We start from the raw sequence: 17,556 nt of genomic DNA on the forward strand, positions 1-17,556 counted from the left end.
TTCCAGTCCAATGTGATCCCCATCTTTGAAGCAGACTCCAGCTCCTGCTTCAGTTCAGACATCTTGGATCCAGATGTTTTGTTCTCCAGGACACTCAGCCTCACCCCTTGTCTATTCTCCCGCTGTATGGATGGTATCTTCTTCGGTGCGCGTGTGTGTAGTCTGCTTGCCAGGTCTTAATGGTAGAGAGGAGGTCACATGGTTCAAGTCCTACCTGTTTTGGTGGCACCTGGAAGTTGCTTGACATATTCTTCATATGTTAGCTGTCTATTGACCTAACATTGTCATTCAGCTTTTTTACAGTGTAATCTCTGTATTAATATTTCTGTCTTTTCTGTACACATGACATCTATTGCATGTCTGTCCTTTCCGTCCTACTGCTTTTAATTAATTAATTTATTTTTTGGCAGTTTGTTCTTATCCAAAAGGGTCTAAGGATAGGTGCTTCACAATAATTAAAATCTTAGACATCTCTATTTACAGAACCAGTGTGTAGGATTTAGTTGCATCTAGTGGTTTAGTTGCAGATTGCATCTCCCTCGCTTCCCCTTCTAATGGAGCAATGGAGAGACTACGGTGGCCATGCAACAACAAAGTTGTTTGTTGAATGTGTTTAATTTTGCGAGAGCATTGCATTGAGAGCAGTCACACAGGATCAGCAGGCATATGAAACAATGCCCAAAATGCCCCCTGGAAAGGATTACCTATCTCTATGGAGACACCAAGTTCCTGTTTAATGATGTGTCAAAGCATTAAGGCTTGACCCGTCATAGCTGAAGGTTCCCAAGCAAAACTTTCTCCTCCACACTGAAGACACTGTGTGGCTTTTTGGTTCAGTTGCATAATTCTAGATATTAAGTGTGTTGTATTATAACACTTAATGGTTTTAAACTCAATGGTTTCAAATGTTCTGTTATGAAATGGAGATTTTAGCGTAGGAATGAGCCAAAAATATTTTAAACACATTTCTCTGGAGTGTTTAGAATTTTAGAGAACCGCCTATAATTAGATATAAACGGAACTCTACAAAATGTCCAGGTTTTATACAAGACCCTAAATACTGCTTCAATATATCACTGGTTGTATAAAGGGCAAAAAAGTTGGATGCGTTGATTTTTAAGTAGCAGACATCACAGGCAGGGTTTTTTTTTTTTTTTTTTTTTTCCATCGCGCTAAATATATACATCTCCTTCCCTGCTGTCTGTTGGTCTGCATCCCGCATTTGTAATTTTCTGACAAAGGGGTGGGGGTGGAGGGGGGGTCACAGACAGCTGACGCACCAGCGGAGCGCACGTCGCTTCAGTGCGCATCTTCATTCCAGGCTACCGGAGGAAAGGTGTGCACAATGTCTGTCGCATCCTCGGAAATAGTTCATCCACTCGACTCGTATCTGATTTAATCGACCTGTACCACTTTCGCTCCTGTGTTACAGCACCGGATTGGATGTACTTTGCAACTTCCTGCGGCTTTAGTGGCATTGAATTCGGCGCGCAACAGCTGAGGAGAAAAGGTGATTTTACTGTTAATACAAGACTGTTAGAGGCATGTGAGACGGATCTGCTCACTTATTAATTACATTCTCCGACGCCACTGAAGAATATGGATGCACTGACACAAAATCTGTATGGCATTATCAAACTTGCAGCAGTAAACTGATGGAGTTCAAAACCACTTTTCCTCCTTTTGAAGATCTCTTAGTTCCCCAATGATGGACGGCAGGCAATCGTCAAGGACTTTCATACCTGATTGTGCAGCTTTTGCCAACACATGAAAGGAAGAAACATGTTTTGTCTGGTGAAATCTCGGAGCTTCTCAGGCAGCAGGAGGGCTATGGGGATCAGAAAAGTCCAACATCACTCCAAACCCATCTCCAAAATTTACTTCAGTTTTATTTTGCTCCTGCTCATTTTCACACCGAGAGTGGATTCATCGTGGTGGTGAGTGAGATCTTTGAGGTGTATGTGCAGATATTTAGATTCGTTTTAATTGCAATCACAATTTATCAGTTCATTTAAGAAGAAGTGAAGTTACAGATGCAAGTGTAGAAAAACGGATGCAAACTAAATTTTGACTCTTAAGTTTACCACACACACACACACACACACACACACACACACACACACACACACACACTTGCGTTTCCTTCTGTCAGTTTTTGTATATAGATGGAAAATTATCTTGTGAAAAAGAGAAAAAAAAAAAAAGGGGACCTAACTTTCCACTGGTTATTTGATGAACATGATCTAAAACTTTAATCTTGATGAAGCCATTCTGTTGAACTTTTGTTGCCAACAAACCTCCAAAAACCAGTTTAGTTTATGTCCATACAAAATGTCCAGTCAAATAAAAATGTAACAATGGAGCACTTTCATCTTAGGTCACCTCTGCATGGGAATGTTTGTGCTGATATTAATTATTTTAAACACCGATGCAAAGTGAGATGTTCAGCAGCAGTGTGTGTGTGCGTGTGTGTGTGTCTCATGTGTTTATGAAGATTAATGGTGTTGGGGGGGATATCCCCTATCCATCCATCTTGCCCAGAGTAAGTGGCAGGTGCAGGCGCTGGTGCATGAATAAATGCCCCTTGATGATTTCTCCTGAGGTTTTAAACGCTCGGGGGAGGAAAAAAAAACCCTGAAGGGGTGTAAGCACCCCACCTCCCCCTACTTATCCCACCCACCTGAAATAGTTGTTCTCATGTGTCAGGTCACACTTATAGAAATTGTATTTGATGTGCACTTTATATTTAAGCAACCACAGTGAAGCAGTTCTAATTTTACGTTTTCTTCCTTTATCTCTGATTTATGGCCCGCCACCTCACAACATAGCTGATGGATTTAGATTAAAAATGCACCCTTTGTAAATAATGTTATGGATTGTAATTTCCCAAGAGAGCCAAGTGCATATATGCTATCCTATTTGCCATTGTGAAAACCCTTCGCTGTCTTACGCAAATACTGTGATTAAATCGCTGAGAAATTCCAGAGAAAGAGAGAGAGAGAGACACACACACACACACACACACACACACACACACACACACACACACACACACACACACACACAGAGCAGGAGAGGCTTGGAAGCTTTGTGTCCAGATGATTAATACTTATTTAATCCTGGTTTGTATTGTTAGGGCCTATTTTTAACCATTGCGATAATTTAGATGAGCACCATGTGTCTTCCTGCACAGGACCCCCCCTTCCCTCTCTCTTTCTATGTGTGTGTCCTCTTGGAGACAGTCAGGGGTCTTTTGGCACAGCCGGTATGTACAACACACAATAAACACAAGTAGTGCTTCTGCTCTGCTTTACTGCTCAGGCAGATAGTCGCAGTTAGAACGGGACTGGGACAGCCATAACGGGAGTGGAAACTGCCTGCTACGTCCGTTTCTGTCTCGGTGGCCAGGCGACACAAATGTGGCTGCGATTAGGGACTATAATGATATCCGGATGGAGAGTGGAGCGTGCAGGCTTAGAGAAGGGGGGGGTGGAGGGGGGTCTGCGCCTGCATATGGTTGATCTGTGAGGCTGGGAGGGAAAGGCCTGAGCGGTCACTTGCACTGTAGATGACTGTCCTCATGTCCTGTTGATAAGAGGCCCCCCCAGTGTCACAATACCACCAGCATGTGATCCACCCTTTTAAGAGTTACTACAAAGTAAAGGGATTATGTCTGAATAGAGCAGGAGGCAAAGGCCTGTCACAGGGAAGAGGTGCTTTTCAGTGAACGTGAGGAATTTAATAATCTCTTCTACATCCTGAATATGTGAGTCTCAAGTGGACAAGGGGTATGGATGTGAAGAAAAATAGGCACACCAGGAGGGATCCAATCAATGATCCAGACTTGACATTTTTGGGAGAAATGCTTAAGTTGTTTTCTTGCCAAGAGTTAGATGAGAAGACTGATACCACTCACATCACTAACTATGAAGCTACAAACAGCAGCTAGCTTATGTAGTTGAAGACTGGAAACATCTAGCTTGGCTCTGTCCAATAACAAAATCCCCCTACCAACATCTGTAAAGCTCACCAATACTTTCTGTCTTCGTTAGTCTGTACAGAAAAGTGCAAAAATGTCAAATTGCCATTTTTCAGGGAGTTATGTGCTGGCTATTTCTTCTATCTGACCGTTTATTCCAGACAAAATATAGTCTGGCAAATAACTCCTAATAAAACGGCCATCCGTCATTCTTACACTTTCGTTTTTGTACAGATTAAGCAAACAAGAGTTTTAATTAGTGAGCTTTAGAATAAGCAGCGTGTCCCACACATGGACTTTACTTGGGTGGGCCGCCTGGGTATATTAACAGCCACCTAAGCATATCTGGGGACCAATGGCATTTTTTATTTTTTATTTTTATGTTTTTATCCGTCCGAGAGAACGACGCCATCAGTGATCACGTCATAAACAACAAGCCTCCCCACACACGCAGCTCACCTGCTGTTATAAAAATGGAATCGTGGGTGTAGTTTTTGGCCGACTTTATAAAACATAGTGCAGACGAAAAGAAAGTGAACAGAGAGGGAGAAACAGAAAGAGGCAATGCAGATGGTGTGAGATAGAGACAGGTGTGTGTGTGTGTGTGTGTGTGTGTGTGTGTGTGTGTGTGTGTGTGTGTGTGTGTGTGTGTGTGTGTGTGTGAAAAAGGGAAAAGCAAGGTGAGCAGATTAAAGTAGTGGTAAAATGGTGAAACGAGAGGTAAGAGGTAATAGAAATAGGGTAGTATATTTTCCCGGCCACAGTCAAGTACACTGTCAAACTGTGGGAAAAACTGATAAGCATTTTCAAAAATAACAAACTTTTCCTTTAAAGGGTACTCCAATGATTTAGTACTGCAGTGCCAAAAAGTTGTAGGATTTGTGGGAGGCAGATTCAAAACATGAAAGCAAAAATCAAAGCAGCAGAAGCTGAGTATACTATAGTTCCTTTACTTCCTGCCTGGGAAACACTTCTTTCCAAACTCCAGGGCCCAAGTTTGTGACAGACTTTCCGTCTTACATTAGTCTCTTCTGCTGCGTTCATGTCATATCGTTTAGACTACAATTACTAGCTAAGTGGGAAAGAAATGTTCATGCCAACATCAGACTTGCAATTCTGAGTTGTAGATATCATACATTGCTGACAGGTACAATATCTCCCCCTTATTTTATTATATAATAAACTGAATTACTTTTTCTATGTGTGTAGCATTAATGGACTGCAAACTTCCATTTCAATGTACAACATTGTGTTGTATAATAATAAATCAATGTTCTTGATCCTTGAAAAGAACTACAAAAAAGTAAAAAAGTACCGAACAAACCAGTGGCAAAATGGCTGGAAAGCGTCTGCCAGCTACACTGTTAATGAACAACTACAAATACAAACAAATATATACACACAAATACAGAAAAACTAGCTGAATAAAAAGTTAGCAGTACCTGTAAACATCCCAAATCTGAATTACAGGAGGTTCTCCCATTGTTTCCATTCTGCTGACACTGTCTGAATGCTGCATAAGGTCAAACTGAGATAACCCTTAGGACATCATTATGACATCATCAAGAGTTATTTTCTTAGACTTGACAAAACCTCTCCTTTGCCATAGAAGACAATCCTGTATACCTTTAGACAGGCTAAGCCGTAAGCAGATGAGTAAACTTTGTGTTAAATTGTCGGAGTACCCCTTTAACTTATCATTATCAATACTGCGTTGGCTCAATGCCTGCAGGCACATCAGAGCACTGGGTGCCCGGGTGATCTGTGACAACATTCCCGGCCTGGTGAACAAGCAGCGGCAGCTGTGCCAGCACCACCCGGAGCTGATGCAGTCTATCGGTGAGGGAGCCAAAGAGTGGATCAGAGAGTGCCAGCACCAGTTCAGACACCACCGCTGGAACTGCAGCACGCTGGACCGAGACCACACCGTGTTTGGCCGGGTGATGCTGAGAAGTGAGTGTGCACATGCGTGACTGGGATTTCTATCTGTGTGGTTGTCCGTATGTGCGTGACAGTGGTTGTTTATGTCAGTGACACTCGAGTTAATCATCCTCGTAAATGTCTCTGCTGTTACCAGATAAGCAGAGAATGAATAGGTTTCTTATTGAATCAACCTTAGAATACAAACAAAAAGAGAAAGTGTTGAGTTTTTTTTTTTTTTTTTACCTTTCTCTGGAATGAGGGAAGATTGGGAAAGTGGATTTTCTCCGAAAACAAGTAGCAGATCACCACACTGGTGATGTATAAACAGTAATAGGAGATGTAAATATTTGGGTAGATGTTTCTGGCAGCCAGACAAAGCTTTACTCCCTGACATATCGCCTGTGTTCTGCTTCATTGCGTGAGCAGGAATGAGGACAGGAGGTGGGTGGGAAAGCCAGACCAAATAACCCCCAAAATCTCCTCTTGCCTGAAATGAAAACACAGACCAGTGACGGAGAAAGCTGCCATCTGCGCAAATTAAAAGGTGAAAGGAGAGTCGGCTGGACTGTGATGTTATAGCTGACATGCTGCTACCTCTGTCTGGACCATCCACCATAAATGGAGTGATTTCCCTGCTCCTGCTGTCTGGAATATATTGGAGATAGGCTGCTTTACTGAGCAGTAACACAGTGAACCTGGGCACTAAAAGAACAGACTGAATCTTACCAAAGAAAGCAACAAAACCAGTGCGGTTTCCAACGACATTTACAACACTGTGATTTATCCAATAAAAGTATCCGTGAAAAAGCAGTAAAAATAATAAATAATACATTATTCTCTGATGGTTTTCATTGCAACGCCCCTCTTTTTTTCGCACACCCAGGCAGCCGAGAAGCAGCATTTGTGTACGCCATCTCTTCAGCAGGAGTGGTCTACGCCATTACCAGGGCCTGCAGTCAGGGGGCGCTGACGAGCTGCAACTGCGACAGCGACAAGCGCGGACGAGCTAGAGACAACAGGGGCAATTTCGACTGGGTTGGATGCAGCGACAACATCAATTACGGCATCAAATTTGCAACGTCCTTCGTAGACGCTCGAGAGAAGATGGTGAAAGACGCTCGCGCCCTGATGAACCTGCACAACAACCGGTGCGGTCGGATGGTGAGCAGCTTTAATATTAACACTTGAACTCTCAGCAACTATTATTTTCACGATTCATTAATCTGGAAATTGATTGGTCTATAAAACAAATGCTCATTTCTGTCTTGTTTTGTCTGACCGTCTAAAATTCAAACATGTTCAGTTTACACTAATGTAAAACAAGGAAAAGCAACAAAATGTCACATTTGAGAAGCTGGAACCATAATATTTTTGACATTTTGGCTAAAAAAATTGCTTAAATCTTTAAACGATTCTCCAAATAATTGCTGATTAGATTTTGATTGACTAATTAATTAATCAAATTATCGTGGCTCCAAACTCAACTGAATTTCCAGAAGATTTACTATTTCACAAGATATATTAATATGAATATTGCAATATAAAAGTAAATATACTATAACATATTTTATCCATGTAGACCACCAATAATCAAAAGTGTCCAACAGTTAGGGATTAATTAGTTAGTAATAGTTGCTGGAAGGGTAGAGGAAGAGTAAAATATCCATCTAGGTTCTAAAAAGTCTCCTGACCGCACATATTATCAATTTGCTTTTTTCAGTACATTTAGTTTTAGGGTCAATACCAACATGCTGGGTTGTTTCTCTTTCGAGTCTCTGGAGGAAAAGAACGATAAAGTTAAATCCAGTCAGAGGGAAGAATATTTGGCTAACAACTGTGCTAGAAGGGCTGATCACACCTACATCATGCCACGGGCAACTTCATAGGCTTAACACCCTGTCACCTTTGACCTCTGCTCTAGGCAGTGAAGCGCTTTATGAAGCTGGAGTGCAAGTGTCACGGGGTCAGTGGCTCCTGTTCTCTGAGAACCTGCTGGCTGGCTATGTCTGACTTCAGGCGAACTGGAGACTACCTTCGCAAGAAGTACAACAGAGCCATCGAGGTGACCATGAACCAGGACGGGACGGGCTTTATGGTGGCCGATAAAGACTTCAAGGGAAGCACCAAGAATGAGTTAGTGTACATCGAGAACTCGCCAGACTACTGCCTCATGGACCGCACAGCCGGTGAGTGAATGAATGAAGAATTAGGTTTTTGTACAGAAGTATGATTATGTCTTTAAAAAAGGGGAAACAATCAGGAGGGGTTTCGAAGGGTTCGTTCACCCAAATAATGCACACAACATTTGTGCACACTTCTTGCTTATGCTAAAGTTCTGAGGTGTTTGTAAGCCTAGAACTCCAATAACTGTATCTGCCCATATTCATTTTGTTTTGTAAGAATTTTAAATATAGAACTTGTCAGTGCTGTAAGTATGTAATGACGTCACTATTTCTACATTACTTTTTAGTGCTCAGGCTCTACTTTTGAGTTTTCCACCACAAGTCTGCCACCACCCAAATACATAAGTTGTCAGCATTTGGTTTGTTCCCCTTAAAGCACCAAAAAATATCTGATAAACTTAACGACTGCCTCTCTTAACCAACATGACATGGCTCACCTGGTAGAGCTGGCGCCTCATGTACCAAGGCTGAGTCTTTGCTGGAGCGGCCCAGGGTTTGAATCCAACCGGTAGCCCTTTTGCTGCGTGTCATCCACTCTCTCTCCTCTTTTCCTGTCACTCTTCAGCTGTCACTATCCATTAAAGGCAATAAAATTTCCAAAAGATATTTAAGAAGAAAAAAAAAGATTGATATAGATATTTGTATGCGGGGTGAGGCTTTTCTCCTGTCTGCGTCTGCTCCCCTCTTTCGTACGCTCTGTTTAGACACAACTAACAAATACGAGGAATAAGTACATCATAACAGAATGATTGTGTACTTATTCCAGTGATCCTATTTCTGAGAGGGGCAGAAAAAGCATGGGATGCATATTTCATCATTTATCAGAATCAGATCATACATATCATTTATATAATTTATCAGTATTTCCTTACCAGCTTCGTTACGTGTTGTCGGGTTTAAGTGCTGGCCAGTGTCTGTACTTAGCCGAAGATATTTTGTGAGGAAAGATCCTCCACTCAAGTGTGAGTGGACAGAGCTTCTCAAGCAGTGATACACCTTTTCTAGTTTAATGAAGTAGCTGGTCACATCACATCAATTTCAAGAGTCACATTCTCCAACTTTCATCCATTTATTAATAAGTCAAGCTTATCAACTTTTGATAAAAGTTTTGAATGATTTAATCAGGGCTTGAATTAAGCAGATTGCTACAGCTGTTGCTTCAATGTGTCAGATACATATTTAATCTGAATTTAGGTAAATAAAAACATTGGATTGGACCCGTTATTGACATACCCAATATAAAAAGGACTTTGATGAGGGCAGAAAAACTTGATCAGGACATCCCTTGAATGTACATGTACTATATTTTATTCAGGTTTTATATTAACAAAACATAATCCTGTGATTCAGTGAAGCATTTTTCAGCTTGTGTTAAATATTTGAAGATTTTTAATATAAAATATGGCAACAGAAAATTTCCAATTTCCATTTAAAAGTCCACTGAGTATACTGCTATGAGACAAGTCAAACAGGTGGTTGGCCTTGTGTCCGTTATACAAAATCTTTGACACTCAATGGCTGAAGGCTTGCATTCACTGATTTGACCTTTAACATCTTTAATTCCTAGTGTTTGCGTTGCCTTGTTAAGCTCTGTCCCTCTTCTCCAATCCAGCCCCTTCAATAGAGTGTGAAGAAGTTTACTAACTCACTATTAATAGGTTAGGTAAGATAGCATAGTGCCGATGTGCAGGGGACATGATGGTTAGAAAAGATCCTTCTCCCCTGCTGTTAGGTTGGTTGCACTACTGAGGGGTAATGAAGGTGTGTTCACTCAAAGGAAAGGCTGTCTTTTCTTGTTAAAAGGTGATCTTAAAATAAGCTTATGACCCTCCTTGCCACTAATCTCCATTGTATAGGAATTCACAGCCTAAGGATACACGCTGGCTTATTTTTCAAAACCTTCCTTTGGTCAGTATTAAGCTCCACTCCCTAGAGCCCGAGGGGAATAACTCCTCTTATCCTTTTCTCTTCACTTCAGAGATGCTCTGTTATTAGACGTGGCATCTGATCTTAGGCCTAGATTTCACACCTGAGTACATGGACACCTTTGTGGTTGGCTTTGAGACTATTCTGTCAGCGCATCTGGAAGCCAATACCCGGTTGAAGAGTGTGGGAAAAGTGATATTTTGCTTTGGAAAAACAGTTTCAGTTTTCAGCATCAAAATATCCAATGGTGTTCAGAGGTGGTCATATGCCAACATTAGCGGTTCTGGACTTTCTTAACAGTATGTCATCACTGGAGGTTTCCCAAAATGGAATTAGGCTGAGCAGCTGATACGTGACTGAGACAACCAGTAACCAATACTATAAACAAAGTGACTATAAAGTTACTGTATGTGCAATAGAAAAGGTACACGTCGTTCCCACGTAAAAAAAAAAAAAAAAAAAGGTACAAAGTGAGTTCTAACACTTTATGTCATTGTTGGATCAAATAACTGCAATATCAAAAGGGGTCACTTGTAGTGAAGAACCCACAGAGAATTATCACCCAGCCTCGCTGTCCCCCTCTGCTGCAGGGTTCCATTTTGAGGCTAATAAATGACATGGTGACAAATCGGTGCACAGTACTCGCCAATACCCAATACCTGCATTTTAGGTAGTATCGGAGGAATTTCCAGTACTGGTATTGTATCAGGATAAACTATTCTGCAGACTCAGCTATCAATAACTGTACTTTTAACAGAAGCATGCCTCTGTTTTTAGCTGCAAAGCTCAGATAAATCAACTGTACAGTATCTGCCCAGCACCAGACAGCAGACAGGACAGAGTTACCGACAAACTAATCAACATTTAGCAGCTAAAGGGCCAGTTATTTCCCTCAGGAGTTGGTGGGGACCAATACAGAGTTAAAAGGAGGGTTTATATCAGACATTCATCAGATGGGGAAAAAAGACAACTTCAAATGAATGCTAATATTGTTTCTGGTCTGCTGGATGTGTAAATAAGAAAATGTTTTCAAATTAATCTGCTATATGAACTTAATAATAATATGTCAATATTGTTTACAACTTGAATGAAAGAATAAAAAGGACAAAGAGATGACATTAGAAACTTTTTGTTACTGTTGGAGGACAGTTGTTTGTATGCTGTCCTACTAAATTTAAATTATTGCAACAATATTTTTTATTCATTAAACAACTACAAAAATGTAGCTTTATTTAGTTCGTTTTGGATTTGTTTTTGGGGGTTATGATTAGGTTAAATTGTTTGTTAAGGTGTGGCTAAGTTATTTTAAAAACTTGAGTGCAGGGTAACATTGTTATCATGGTTTGTCTTATTAAAAGTTCTTAAAAAATATAAATAAAACATTTATTTTTTTATGTCACATAATTTTTTTTTCTATTGATGCTAGAAAAAAAACCCAATTTCCTCTGTAACACAAATATATTGCTTTCTTCACAGGCTCCTTGGGCACAGCAGGCAGAGTGTGCAACAAGTCCTCTAGAGGCACAGACGGCTGTGAGGTCATGTGCTGTGGGCGGGGCTACGACACCATGCGTGTCAAGCGTGTCACCAAGTGTGAGTGCAAGTTCAAGTGGTGCTGCGCTGTGGAGTGCAATCACTGTGAGGACATGGTGGATGTTCACACCTGCAAGCCCCACAAGCGACCTGATTGGTTGGACATAACCTAACGAGGAGACCTGCCCAATGACAGTCGCCACTGACTCATTAACCTGTGCGGTAACGACTGCATTTTATTATGGGATATATAATTGGGATCTCTTAACTGTAATACCTCTGGCTTTTGATCCATTGACACTTCCTGAAGCAGATACTTCACGGACCTTGATGCTTAACTGGAAAATAGACCCAGTTACTGATCATGTGCTGCTTTAATAAGTGTCTCTAAGAACAATTTGTTGAGCTTTCTGAAGACAAACTTTGGATCTTTGATACAAAATGGCTGAATATTATATTCTGTTGTACATGCAATGTCTGCTTGTTTTACAGTGTGTAAAGACTATGTGAGCACATGATAGCTCAAATTGATGATCATAATAATAGTAACATTTAGTCTGAAGCGAGAGATAAAGAAAGAAAGATGGATAGATCTTTGGAGGTATTGTAAAAACACTGACATTGTATCATTTAAAATAATTAAGTCATTGTACGGTACTGCAAGAAATCATATAACATACAAAAGACAGTTGCTGCTAATTAGTGCAACTCTAACGAACTAACAGAACGTGGGAGGGAGCTTATGCAATAGTTCCTACTCGAATAAGGCCAGACAATCACACTGTGAACGCAAATGAACCACAAACAGGAGAACAAGCAAGGACTTTAAATTAAAGTGACAGCATACCTGCTGCAGAGCTGAATTTTGGCCAGTTCTTGGGACAAAAAGGACACACTAACAGGAAAAATTAAGCTTCATATGGACTTTGGACTGTTATCTGAAAAAGTTAGATTTTTCATACAGTCTCCCACATGTCCCACTATCTGTAACTGGTCTTACACATTCTGGCTGTGTTACCTTATGGAAAACCTTATAATTTCTACCTCTGGTTCTTTGTCTGCAATTTTTTTTTTTTCAGTGTTACACTGACAGCTTCAAACAATTGCCCTTTGCCATGTTTGGACAGACAAACCTGCTGAGTAAGAAAACAAAGCCCCCTCATTCATTTCAATTACGTTACTGCAAGAAAAAAATGTAGCTTGTCCAGTAAAAATGTTGAATCTGATTCAACCTTTGCTGCAACAAAATGCAGTTTTTCTACAAGGCAAGGTGTTGGCTGAAATTCTACAGTTTACCTGATGATCATCATGGAGGAGGATAAAATCATTTTTGATGTGATGGCTTTCCAAAGTTGTCAATCTGGTGACACAGTCGTACACACTGCTGTGCAGTGATTTGGTGTCTGATACAAACTCATAGATTTATTATTTAAAACTTCCAGGAACCAAACTTTGAACAACATGTCCGCACTGACACAGCCCAAACGTGGCTGTTTTCCATCCAAACACCTGGTTAGCCATCAGGCCTGCAGCCTTTGTTGGTTGCCAAGATTTATTTAAAGTTTCTCTTGGTCATAGTTGTTTCTTAATTTGATCCACTCCTCGTGCCTCTTGTTTGATGCCGTAAACTCTTGAATTCCATGGAAATGTTTATATAAATCTAACAATACTTTATCAGATGTTTAATTTTTTGTCTCTAAAAACCCCTTTCCTGCACCCTGCATTGATGCTGTTCTAAGTTTAGCTTGTAAAGCTACGGTTAAATCCTAACGAGACACATTTAATTATTTTTAAGATTTTAAGTAAGTGTTGGACGCAGGATTTCCCCTTGGATCACTGTCCAGGTGTTTGATGCTCACGCAGATGTGTTCGGTTTTCCTTGGGTGCTGCTGAGTCTCAGTCAGTGAAATGAAACTTTACTGATCTGAACAAAAAACATTGTGTTAAGTTGCGATGGAGGTTCATGATGTCTGTAACTTATGGTGGAACACGGAGCTCATTTTTGATTAGCCTCACCTTTATTACTGCCAGCTTTAACAAACACCACTGCTCTGTGTCACTGACAGTTGCTGATAACTAAAGCTGAACAACAAGACGTGTACCGTAAGCTGAAGACCCTAATTATTCAAGATATTAGAAAGCTTAAATCTACACAGAGGTCCTGTCGCCATTTTCAAACCAGCTGTTATCATACACACACCGTCTCCAATGTATGCTTCTCAGGGGTGGGTTGTATCTTGAGGTTGTAATTTCTTCTCACTGCTTAGTCTCCATTGCAAAGGAGAGCATGTTTCTTCTGTCATCGTATTGTGACAGAACACTATCTTAAGCAACTGTGCTTCCAGTCCTTTGTGCACATATTCACTGGCTCGGACTGTTTTTTTAAGAAGTGAAGTATTTAATGAAACGGGGCCAAGACATTGCAGAAAGAGCAGTGAAGTAGCTGCGGACCCTGAATTTGACTTTTCAACATCTGGTAATGCAGCCATCATCTTAGGCCATTGGAGACACAACCCTCAGAGGGGTTTATAGATCTAAATGAATCTGACAACAAGCTGTGGATGCTGAGAGTCAACACATTTTTTCAAGTCCACGTAATGAGGAGGGGAGCCAAAGTAAAGTGCTTTGAACAAGGCCAAATGACACACCATGTCAAACGTTCACAAGTCAAAAGTTAATTGCAAACAAAAGAGGCTGTTTTGAATGTAAATTAAGAGTATGTTGGCTGTGTTTTTCTTTAAGATTAGAAAGGTGAGAGCTGTTCACACACGGTGGGGGGCGACCTGGGCCTGTGCTGCTCTGGCCCTCAAAAATTCATATTTCAATTCCCCAGTTGGACTGAGAGTAATAAAGCACAATGCTGATGCTTTCAGTCCGTTATGAAATGTATCATTTTATGCCTAAATCCACATTGAAAACCACGGGGCATGCACTGATCTGTGCTGGATTTGGATTGGTTGAGGGTAAATGTCTTAGTTACGTGAATTCATTTGGGTCTATTCACAACTCCAACATAGCATTAAAGATTTACTGTAGTTTCATTTCACCCAATAAAAAAATAAATAAATTGTATCCATTACTGCCATGAATTTTTCACTGTTCAGTTAAGGCCAATGCCACATTTTTATGTCAAATTCAATGTTTTCCTCAGTCAACATTTGGTGCACAGTGTGCTAGTTTTTATTACTGTCTAGGGAGGTATTTGCACCTTTGAAATGCAGGTCCCAAAATACCTTACTGGCTTCTATATTAAACCTTGCTGATCCACCCTCTGTCACTCCTATTAGAGGTCTTCCGTTCTCTTCCAGCTTATATGGTCTCCTGTGTTTTAACCCTGATTCAGTTATGGCAAGGAGAGGACAAAGATAATGCAATCAACCGCGTTGATGTTTTAAAGTTCAGTCAGTTCAGTGTCAGGTAATCCTGAGTATATTTTCCAGAACGAGACTGGCAGTCTGGCTTAGATATACAGATACATCACCGAATATCTCTGAACTTTAAATACAACATTATCTTTATCTTTATCCTAATATCAGGCATACTCTTTACAAAGTAAATTGCTAAGCAATTAGCTAAGCCTTACACACAGAGAGTAGATTAATAATACTTTGTTGATCTTTAAATCTGTCATAGTATCCGTGGCGCTTTGTCCCCCACGATGTGTGATCCAGTTGAACTCTGTAAAAATAACAGGAGTGGCATCGCAGGCATTCTCTGCCATCATAGTGATATCAAATGAGCATCTCAATGTAACAACATTTCAGTGCTAAAATTGGCCCCGGGGAGAGACTAACAGTGTGGTCCGCATGGATGTTTCACATTCAGGGAAACCAGAGAAATGTTGTAATCCATGCTTACAAATCTTACGAGTCAAAAGCAATTCTGTGTTGTGTCAATTTCATAAGTAAACATGTTTCTCTTTGAACTTGTCTGACTAGTCCTCCAGTCCAAAACACTGTACTCCACCCGATCGTATGATTAATATCTATGATGTACAGCGATATATTGATATGTATACATTGTGAAATTGTTCTCTAGACTATTTAGGAAGAGTGTTGAAAATGTTTGGCAAAATGTCTCAGTTTCACTGTTTTTCTTGGAAGAGAAGCTGGCCCTTATGACCCCATCAGCAGTAATTAAGAGCTTTATTTGGACATGAAATTGGACTTGAATATAGCTGCTATAGTATAGTACATTTACTGTCCTGCCAAGTGACATCATACCCATTTGTTACTGGGAGAAAAATCCAGCTATAAATTTCACATACATAAATACTCCCACAAACTAAAGATTATACAATGTACATTCACTTTTTTGCAGCCAGATTTTGGACATCTAACTGGCCGCTTATATCCTCAGTGACATACAATAAATAAGAATATTGGGGTTCAGTCACATGCAGTGGATTTATTGTGCGAATGTACACAACTGATATTTGGCCATTATGTGAAATCTGTTTTATGAAGGCCACAACCACCCGCTACAGTGTGGCAACTTTCCTGACCACAGACCACAAATGGAAAACACCAGCTTGTGAACTGAGATGAATAAATCCATCAACAACCAAGCAGCACATTAAGACAAGCAAGACACTGCCTATGCAGCAGATGAACCTATGCAAATTGAACTAAAAAAAAAAAAATAATGGCTTGAGCAGTGTCACAAAAAGACACTGTTCATAAGCAAGCAGGGAAGCAAGGACAGCCATTAATATTACCTAACACAGAAACAGAAGAGAAACAAACAGCCAAACACAGCCAAGATAGCATTAATCATTAGCTTGTTACTTACCTTGGTAAAGGGAAGTCAGCAAAGTCTCAAAATCTCTGGGAAGAGTTGCCATTACATTACATAGCTGACACGAAACCACGACAGGAAAACAGCTTTGGGTTTAAAATGGCATTTCATAAATGGAGTTCCAGTAGGAGCAGCAGACAGGACAGGCCTACTTTGCTACACAGTGGGCAGAAACCATTTAAATAACCCGCCCTATCAGGGTGCGTTAGATTTATGTACCAGCTGGTAGAATATGTGTCACTTGACAGTTTGGCTTCAGGTGGATGGCTTCATACATTGTGTCAAGCCATCTTCCTTTAGGAGGATCTATTGGCAGAAATGAAATCTAATATATTCATAGGTATGTTTTTTCATTTGTGTATAATCACCTGAAAATAAGAATCATGTTACCTTAGAATGATCAGTTTTTGTCCTCTTCAATGAAGGCTGCCATGTTGTACCGCCATTTGTCTACAGTTACCAGAAACGGCCTTTCAGGTTTATGTTGGTCACTGTAGTTTCTCCTACACGTATGGAAGGTGTATTCAAATTGTTGCAATCTGCAACTTCAGCACTAGATGCCACTAAATCCTATAGTCTGATCCTTTAAGTGTGTGTTGTTTTTTGGTTTTGATTACTTTCTTTTTTACATCCTGGATACACCAACACCACTGAGTGCTCAAGATTTATAAGCTTCATTTTTAACACAGTTATCACTGGGCGGTCATCAGGTTAAACCCAACTACACTACTCAAAGAAATTAATTAATAATATTAAAATGGTATGGCCAAAATAAAATAAATAAAAGTGCACTGAGACCAAGAAATAATTAAACATAGAACAAATTGAAATTTTTTCGCCACAAAAGTTCTCTAATTACTTGTCTAGTTTTTACACACTCCAAGCAGAGATGTGGCATACTCCTGATGATCCAAATTATGTCATTTTGGGGTACTGTATTATATTCTTTAACCAAGGAAAAGGAGGATGTCCTCTACCTCTAACACACCTGGATAGCATGTCCTAGGAGACCTGGCTGGCCAATCCATCACAGAGATACCTTAATTCTGTCTCAGATTGTCTCATATTGAAAACATATTTCAGATTTCTTGGAAGAATCAGTTGAAACAGACCCATGGACAGACATAACACACTTACGGAACAGTATGTTCTTTTGATACCAGAGGCAGATTTTTATTATTTCATTCTGTGTGACCTTCAGGGACCCACTTGGCA

General features: G+C 40.3%; 1 protein-coding gene across 1 annotated transcript; it reads left to right on the forward strand.

The window, feature by feature from the left end:
* Nucleotides 1-1,279: 1,279 nt before the first annotated feature.
* LOC127371546 (protein Wnt-2b-A-like) lies at nt 1,280-14,623 on the forward strand. Its single transcript, XM_051414408.1, has 6 exons — nt 1,280-1,510; nt 1,690-1,937; nt 5,712-5,932; nt 6,786-7,063; nt 7,824-8,088; nt 11,488-14,623. The coding sequence occupies exons 2-6, from the start codon at nt 1,768-1,770 to the stop codon at nt 11,715-11,717; spliced, it is 1,164 nt and encodes a 387-aa protein (XP_051270368.1). The 5' UTR covers nt 1,280-1,510; nt 1,690-1,767; the 3' UTR covers nt 11,718-14,623.
* The last annotated feature ends 2,933 nt before the right edge of the window (nt 14,624-17,556 follow it).

The sequence above is a fragment of the Dicentrarchus labrax genome, unplaced genomic scaffold (assembly GCF_905237075.1).
Source record: "Dicentrarchus labrax unplaced genomic scaffold, dlabrax2021, whole genome shotgun sequence".
NCBI classification, from domain to species: Eukaryota; Metazoa; Chordata; class Actinopteri; family Moronidae; genus Dicentrarchus; species Dicentrarchus labrax.

Excerpts from the sequence above, each read along its gene's own strand:
- LOC127371546 (XM_051414408.1), top strand. The coding sequence starts at position 1,768 with ATGAAAGGAAGAAACATGTTTTGTCTGGTGAAATCTCGGAGCTTCTCA. Across the intron at positions 5,933-6,785 it reads TGGCCGGGTGATGCTGAGAA|GCAGCCGAGAAGCAGCATTT; the intron begins GTGAGTGTGCAC and ends TCGCACACCCAG. Across the intron at positions 8,089-11,487 it reads CCTCATGGACCGCACAGCCG|GCTCCTTGGGCACAGCAGGC; the intron begins GTGAGTGAATGA and ends CTTTCTTCACAG.